Source organism: Anopheles gambiae, chromosome 2, assembly GCF_943734735.2.
Source record: "Anopheles gambiae chromosome 2, idAnoGambNW_F1_1, whole genome shotgun sequence".
NCBI lineage: Eukaryota > Metazoa > Arthropoda > Insecta > Diptera > Culicidae > Anopheles > Anopheles gambiae.
Window position 1 is genome coordinate 36,483,051 of NC_064601.1, and position 8,615 is coordinate 36,491,665.

The 8,615-nt window shown below is 48.7% G+C and overlaps 1 protein-coding gene across 1 annotated transcript; it reads left to right on the plus strand.

Annotated features, from left to right (window-relative positions):
• The first annotated feature begins 35 nt into the window (after nucleotides 1-35).
• On the plus strand, nucleotides 36-8,519 carry LOC11175825 (uncharacterized). The gene is made up of 6 exons (XM_061643269.1): nucleotides 36-965; nucleotides 1,159-1,424; nucleotides 2,695-2,820; nucleotides 6,022-6,162; nucleotides 6,281-7,685; nucleotides 7,756-8,519. Exons 1-6 carry the CDS (start codon nucleotides 460-462, stop codon nucleotides 8,363-8,365), a joined length of 3,054 nt encoding a protein of 1,017 aa, XP_061499253.1. The 5' UTR covers nucleotides 36-459; the 3' UTR covers nucleotides 8,366-8,519.
• The last annotated feature ends 96 nt before the right edge of the window (nucleotides 8,520-8,615 follow it).

The following is an 8,615-nucleotide window of genomic DNA, read 5'->3' on the forward strand; positions in this document are numbered from 1 at the left end:
TTTTAGTTTTTTTCTTTTCCTAAAATTCATTCATAACTTCACGCATATTGATTGCTGTAGAAAGAATGCGATGCGCGCTGTACGTCTCGTGTTTACGGACACGACGCGGCACGAACCGGATCGTCTTCGTGTCCTGATGCGAGAGCGCGTGCGAATTTTCCAACCACCACGTGCTCGGTCGTGCTCGAGAACGAACCTTCCCGCGGGTTCAGTCGCGTACCAACCACCATCGTCGATGGCAATAGCGCAGAAGTGCATCTTTGTCGTCTTCGTCGTTGGCCTGTGTGTCACACCGTTACCTGGAAGCTGTGCCGTTGTCACTCGCAACGGCGAGTCCGCGTGTTCGATCAATGTTGGCGGATTTTAAGTGCGTGTGCTAAACACAACCCATGTTTTGTGTGCTCTAGCCTACGCCTGCTAAGTGATACTGTGTTAGAAATAGGAAAGAATTATCCGAAAATGCGTATTCACACGGTGCAGCAGCGCCGTGCACCGTCCACCATTTCGCTGGATGATTCGCTCGATCCGTCCATGATGGATACGAGCGTTCCGGCTGTGTTTCCACCGGCCGTCCATCGCTTTCCCTTCAATGGATTAGCAGCGGCTCCCGAGATGGAGTACGAGCAGGAGCGGTTGCACCGCGGAACGTCCGGTGGAGCCGCTGTCCGTCCGTTACCGACCGTTTCGGAACGCGTCGGCAGCTATGGCCGACGGTCGAACAATTACGACGACAACGGCATCGAGGTGCAGCTGGCAAACGGTGATCTAGCGTTGATCGGAAATCGCCTCTGCCGGGAAGACTCTGGCATCAGCATCAACGAGCCGCACCGGGGTCGGTTTGAGCGACTGAAGAACATTTGCTCCTTCGCTACGCTGTCCAGCGGTGGCGGATCTGACTCGGAACGATCGAACGGAATGAGTAGAAGCCAGCACTGGATGCTAATGATAACGCCCGTCGTCTCCAGGTTAGTATGGTGCTGTTGTGTTGCACTTACTCGTGTCTTCAAAGAAGATTCTATCCAAGGTGACAAACTACCATAGCAACAGACCACAGCAGGCAAAGACGTTTGCACACCCCGGCATGAAAGAATGCAAAGTGCTGTGTTTTGGGCGGTTTTGTAATCTGAACTTACCTTCTTGGGGAATCGCACTGTACAGCTTTTCTTTAGCTCTCGTAATTGCGGCAGTAGTCGGACCACAGTGGTTACTAACCGAGGAGAAGATCCCGGTCACAACGTACCACAACAATACGCACGGACAGAGCACACTGACACCGATCACCAGCATCAACAGCATGCACAACCAGCAGCAACTGAACATACAGCATCCGCACCTGATACCGGCCACGAAAGACGATCTCAGCGGTGCGTTTCTGACCAAGTACACCAAATCATCGCTGTGGATGCTCTGCAGCAAGTACAGTGGTAAGTTGCTGCTTTTGTTTGCATCGAAATACCGTTCAACGTAATATTAAAGTGCACCAAAGAATGTGCTACGCCGTAGTGTTTTACCTAAAATTCCCTATCGATGGTTACGGGACCGGATGAGTTAAAGGTACCTCTCTTTCCATCACGCTCGAAGTTACTTCCGGAAGTGATGAACTGTAATGAACAACGCTTGCTGGTTCGCTAAACAAAGCGAATGCGTCCTGCCCTCTGCCCACCGTAACTATGGTAACGGATACAGCAATGATCATTAGTGGCGAAATTGATTTTTGATTTCATTTGACCGAAAGCGTCGGTAGGATGTTCGAAAAATGGCGTGCCTGGGAAGTGAAGAAGTGTTTGTGTAAGTGAATTTGTGGCGAAGAACAGTAGCAGTAACACAGTTTAGCAGTGTACTCTTTTGCCGGGGGCACCAATTACCAGTAACTTGGTTCGCAATGCGAGTCCTCAAATCAAATTGCGAGAACGTAAGAACGAAGAAAAGCATACAAATCCAACGCTACAACCATGTCCGCGTAAAGGTTTCGTACTCCGTTTGCAGATAGTTTTCCAGGGTATTTTTATAATTTTCACCTACCTCGTACACCCGAAACGACATATATCTACTCGCTGAAATAAACCCTCTCTCAGCTGGTGCGGTAAAATCAGAGGCGTGTGGTTCGAAGACACAGCCCCAGGACCATCAGTCCAAAGGTAGTAAACTCCACCCGGTGGTACACCGTAATCACCGGAAATCGGAAATCGTAGAAACATCGCGACCGACTGCGAGAAACGGCGGGTCGACGGGGTTTAACCGCTCGAACGATGCAACAACCCGTCTCAAGTCGCAACCTACCTTTACGAGGGGGGGTGGACTCCCAGTTCAGCACTGGGTGCTCACCAGGCACAAGTTGTACCCAGCCGCTTACCGCACCGGATACAGCGCCACGACACATCGGAAATGACACTTGACGGCAGTTTGCTTCATCTTCGCTTTTTTGTTGTTGCTCTTTTTTTTTTGCACCTTCTGCTTGTTTTATCCCTTTTTTTTTTTTTGCTATCCCCGTTCGTAGTTGAGGTCTCTGATTTTTCTTTCCTTCTGATTTATTATTTTTTTACCTTTCCTCTCCCCTCCACCGATTGCTTAAGAGCTCGAATCTCGCACTCAAAACGAAGCTAAACGTGCTAGAAGCAATGCTGCACCATCCATCATTTCACTGGTAGTGGTTGTACTGTTTTTCATTCGATTTTTACATTTTAATTTCCACAGGTGGTACCGCCCCGGGACAATCGCAGCATCAAATGGGAGGCGATGAATTCCAATGCTCGAGCATTGACTACTTCCCGACCGAGGGATACAGCCCGGATCCGAACGATTCGACGAATGCCATTCCGTGTAAGTATGGCGCAGAAACAATGCACAGTCATCGCTTGGATGGGTGGAACACGGTGCTTTTGGGTTGGTGTGGTACTAATGAACGGTGCCCATACCCGGCAAAGGGTCGGCTTAACGCTCGCCGAATTGGTCCGGGGCGTTGTTGGTTAAATCTAAAGCATGGGGTATGTTTTAATGGCCTAAATTTACACCAGTGGAATTACGATTACGTGGAAATTACGATAAGCTAGAACATGAGAAAAGGGACGAATTTTCAGTCAGAAAGGCGAAAGGATGCCTCAATTGATCAAAGTTTATCAAGGATATTCCTTTAACATAGCAGTTTTGGGAAATTGTTAAAAAAAAAAATTGTAATGTTTTGAACATGCGCTTTCTTTAAGAGGAGCTTTTTGATAGAACAGTTCATATTTCTAAATTACTGGAGATAAAAACACTTTGTTGCAAATCTCTTCCTCGTTTTATGGCAGTCCTATCGCCATCTACTAATAGTAAACATGTAGAAATTAAACTTTCGCGACGGACGAAGCTGGGACTATATAGTACCTATATAGTACCAGTACTCACATACGCCTCTGAGACATGGACACTGTCCAAATCTGACGAAACCCTCTTAGCCGCGTTCGAGAGGAAGATGCTCAGAAGGATACTTGGCCCCGTATGTGTGGAAGGACAATGGAGGAGCCGCTATAATGACGAGCTATACGAGATGTACGGCGACCTCACTGTCGTACAGCGTATTAAGCTCGCCAGGCTCCGGTGGGCTGGCCATGTTGTACGCATGGAAACGGACGACCCAGCCCGTAAAGTCTTTTTAGGCCGTCCACAAGGACAGAGGAGGCGTGGTAGGCCCAAATTGAGGTGGCAAGATGGCGTGGAGGCGTCCGCCATTAAGGCCGGGATAACGGACTGGCAGACGAAGGCGCGAGACCGTGAGCGGTTTCGGACACTCCTGAGGCAGGCCAAGACCGCAAAGCGGTTGTAGCGCCGGATAAGTAAGTAAGAAATTAAACTTTAAACATGTGCTAAGGACCTTTTTCTTCCTATTTAGCACGTGGCGCGTGATTTTCCTTTTCTTCTCAGCACCATAGCAGGTCAAACCCTGATATAAGTCACATATTTTGAAATGAAAGATTCAAATTGTTTTAAGAAATGCTCAATAAACAGTGGCACTAGTTTAAAAAATCTATGTGAAACAATTAAAAAATCAGTAGAGACCCTGCCAAGTCAACATTCTCTAACAATGTCCTTGCTAAACTACTAAAGAAATTGAATGTGTTTATTTATAATACATTTACATCGTCAATATCGTTGAATGATTAAAGACAGTATAACAAAATATATATTTGAAAACAATCAATTGCATAAAGAAAAAAAATGCAATAAACATATGAAGTACACCAGTTCCAAAGAAAATCCCTGCATTGAGCCATAGGATAATGTTAACTCTTAGCGGCCTAGCGAAGTTCAACCATAATAAAACCCCAACCCTAATAAAACTAATAATCTAGAAAACAAAAAACTAAATATTACTGCGACACTTTCACCCTTTAGTAGCACTTGCGAGAATGCATTGGTGGGAACACCCACCTGTAGTAACTCTTCTAACACGCGGTCACCCACAAAACGTGGTTCAAAGCTAATGGCCGCCGCTATTCTATGGTCAGCCATACGGCTAGGGAACCGATACCACCACCGAGTTGTGTCCCCATTATGATGTAATATAATTATCAACAGAACCAGAATCCTTTTGATGTGCATCAGCATAGTATTAGTATGAAAAGGAGCGGGTGAGAGGGGGAGAATGGGAGGTGCTAGTGAGAGTTGGGGCACCGTTCCAGACAACTGCTCGCAAAGTAGGTGTGATGGTTCGGTCCACCGGTCCACCGACAGTGCCCTTGTTCTAACCTGAACTGGACCGCCTTTATACCTCCGCCGGTCATCGATCAGCTTCCCACTGGCCAGGTGACCAGATGACCGAGATTTTCCTTTTCATTTGCTGCAACTTGTCTTTGCATCCCCCAACTCCCCTCTTTTCAAATGAATGCACCCGATTGTTTGTGTGTCAACTGGAACGCCTACTACGCCGCTGCAATGTATCCCGATGCCGCATTATCAAACCATCATTGCTTTCTTCATTGAACAAACCGTGACAAAATCTTGGGCAAGAGAGCTGTGCATCAATGCAATAGGGCACCCCGGTGTGCACTTAGCACGAATCGGAACGATTCGTGGGAAGCATCAGCATTCGTTCCTCATAATTTGTACACATCCCGGCACCACCGTTAAGGCTCCATGTGTATGTTTGTACGTGAGTTGTACATTAGACGAGATTAAAATTCCCTTCCACGGAAAACGAACGAGTCGTTTGATATGAGCGAGCTATTTTGCAGTTTGGTGAAGCAACGGGGGGAAATAGAGTTTAATTAGGCATACATTATGTATGGGTGGCGCTGTTAGATGATTTAAATGCACTCTTTACCCTTTTCGTTTGCGATGAGGCATTAAGAAAGACACTTTCATTAGAACTACTTTCGAATTAAAAACGGTCAATGAAACCTTCTTTGTCAGTCTTCCGTTTCTGTCCCTAAAAACGGTGGCACTACCCAGCAATTGCCACCGTCACGTATCGGTGGCAACCATTGGCATTGCTTTCGATTCGAGCACAAGCGATCATAGGGTAATGTGCAATCATGGCAACTCCGACCCCTCTGCTAGGCCCGAAACGAAGCATTACCTAACGCCTTCCAAAAAAAAGGCACTTTGAACATTTCCTCAGGTGGACATAGGTAACACGGATAACGGTCGGTGTGTGTGGTATCATGCACCGATAATCCAATTATGTTTGGCAGGCTTGTATGTTTCCGGACTGTGTCTGGTATGTATGTGTGCATGTGTGTGTCCTGTATATCCCAAATCACCTTTTCCCCATCTAATGCCATATTTTTGTTCACGCAGCACCCCGAATCGGGTCAGAAATTCGGAAACACTTTCGCAATGAATTTCCAAGCGAGTTTAGACATCTTCAATATGTCATTTTTTTGGTGTAGTAGGGAGGACACGGGTAGTTTGATCGTACACCCCAAAACTGGGCGCCCCCGTGTGTGTGTGTGTGTGTGTGCCAGTGTTGTTGGTGTGACGTGCACGGGTGCACCGGAAGTGGTGGGCAGGTGCGGAAATAATTATCGGTCTCCTTATTTGCAGATACCGTAACGCATTCGTCACCGTTCTTTCTCGCCTCGAACGGGGTCCTCATCGTCAGCTACGGCCTGTTCCTGGTGGCCATGTGCTCGACGAAGCACAAAATCTGCTACTTCGTCTCCGGGGTGCTATTTATAATATCCGGTAGGTAATGTTTCACCCGCAGGCTAGCACTTGCTTGCCACGGCCAGGCACACACCTCTCGATGGCTTTTCCCAATACAGAGTCCCGATATCTCGTATTTCATCCTTTCCACGCACAGGGTTGCTGATGCTGATTGGCCTGATAATGTACATCTCGATACTGAAGGCAGAAATAGGTTCCAAGCTGCGGCCAAGGTCGTCCCTGCAGGCGCCCCAGTTTTCGTTCCGCTACGGGCAAAGCTTCCTGCTGTACGTGTTCGGGTTCATCATTACCGAGCTGTCGGGCATCTTGAACGTGTTGATCTACTCCAATGTGCAGCAGGACGAGTACGACAGTGCGCATCACGGCGACCAGTCATCGTCCTACCCCACCTACCAGAACCTGTCCGGTGGCATACAGTACAATCTGCACTACCGCCGGGAATGGGCCCATCCGGGCGAAGAGCCTGGAAAAGGTCACCAAGATGGTCCACCTATCGTTGACTACCGATACCCTTACGATGGGCTCGACGAATGTGAGACATCGCCGCGATATTACTTCGAGCAGGAACAGCAACAGCAGCAGTCACAACTTCAGCAGCAACGCGAACAACAGGTGGACGACAATGAGGTGGAATGTAATCTGCATAGACGAGCATATGGAAGAATGACGCACGAAGGGTTGTCGAAGAGTCTTACGGATCTGCTCTACATGGAGCCGGCACAGGTAAAACCTGACCGGAGTGTTACCTGGTCACGGGTACGAGCCAACGGCGATGGCGAACGTACGGACCAGGGCGTTGATGCTCGCACACCGGATAGCAACATGGAGTACACCCATTACTGGTCGTCAACGGGTAAGCTCACGCGCAGTGTTTCAACCTACACAGATCTAGTCCCGCTCGGTGAGCAGGAAGGTTCAGTGCGCAATCGACGAGCCCGTTCCCGATCACCTGCGCGTAGCGACGATGAGATGACGGGGAAAGTGAGCAACATATGCGGTCTGTCCCGTCACTATCTGTCCCGGGAGCTTTCCAAAGAGAAGCTGTTCAATGAGTTCTGCAAAAAAGTGGGACCACGGCCAAAACCAAAGAACATCTACTACATCGATGGTCGCAACGGTGACGACAGCTACCGGAGCGTGTACGTGGTGGATCCGTCCTCTTCATCGCTCCATTCGCCTGGCCCGGGTGCACGCAACCGTTCCTCTTCACAGCGAAGACGCAACTCGACGGCAGACGCAAGACGCCGACTAGCAACTCAGGATCAGCTTCCGCCCAGCAGCACATCCAACTATCGGCAGCGCATACATTCGGACAACTCGTTGGATGATTTGATGCATGATACCGACGGCCGGTATGGGCGTCGGCGGGATCCGATCGGACGTGCACGTTCGGTCGACTACAGACAAACGCTACCGCGCAACTTTCAGCAACGTCATCTAGCCGCCAGCGAACCGGAAGACGAGACGGGCGGATTCGGAGAGCGGATAGCGTTGGAGCGGAAGCGAATTTCTGCCAGCGGACTTTTGCTGGAACCAGCAAGGTGAGCATATAATGTTGGGGCCCACTGTCCACAGGTTTGAAGAAGCTTAAAATTTGCGGGTGTATTTTAGGGCTAACGTTTCACACGAAGATCTCACCTCGGATAGCAGATGGCACAAAGGTGGCGTGAGACACTCGTTACAACACCCTGCCGCTGTAGAAATCAACCGAACATCCACCACTTCTTATTGTCCCAAATATCTGGATCCTCCTCCTCCACCCACGTACACTTCCGCCCTGTCCGCTGGTGGCCAACATCAACGGGAGGATTTTTCCTCTGCCTCTCATATGTACCGGAGTTACGGTGATCTAACCACCCAGCAGCAGCAGCAGCACCATCATCATCAGTTGCGCCGACCAACCATCCTTTCGCCCCAGATATTCGTACCCATCAGTCAGCCGGGAACACCGCCACCATTACGCCCTATTCTACAGCAATCCCAGCAGCAGCAACAGTCACATCGTCATGTGCATCATCAGCACCATCGACACAATGGAACGCAACATCAACAGCAGGTAACGATTACAGGCAGCCGCAATCATTCGCTGCCATCGCCCGTTTTCGATCTGGACCGCATCGAGCAGGAAAGGCGCAAATCCCATTCCCAACTGTTTCTCAACAGCCCAGCGGACAGTTCTTCCGTTGGTCAATATGATTTCGTTAACGGAACGGCCGTTTAGAGAGGTTGTGTTGATGTTTCACAAAATTCGTTCAGAAAACACACTAACATCATATCTATCATTCACATTTAGAAGCTAGAGCTATAGTTAAGAAGCTGTTTGTATACTAGTTATGTAATAAATGGGTGTTAAAGGTTCTTTTCTTAGTTACTAACATACTCACCTGTTGGGCGCGACATCCTTACGTCCATACTGTCTTTTCACACATACGGGATCATTCTTCGGAACATCTTACATGATCACAGCGTCC

Bases quoted from the DNA above. Each gene is read 5' to 3' on its own strand.
- LOC11175825 (XM_061643269.1), top strand. From the start codon at position 460: ATGCGTATTCACACGGTGCAGCAGCGCCGTGCACCGTCCACCATTTCG. The intron at 2,821-6,021 runs GTAAGTATGGCG...CCTTATTTGCAG, and splicing joins TTCGACGAATGCCATTCCGT to ATACCGTAACGCATTCGTCA. The intron at 7,686-7,755 runs GTGAGCATATAA...GGTGTATTTTAG, and splicing joins CTTTTGCTGGAACCAGCAAG to GGCTAACGTTTCACACGAAG.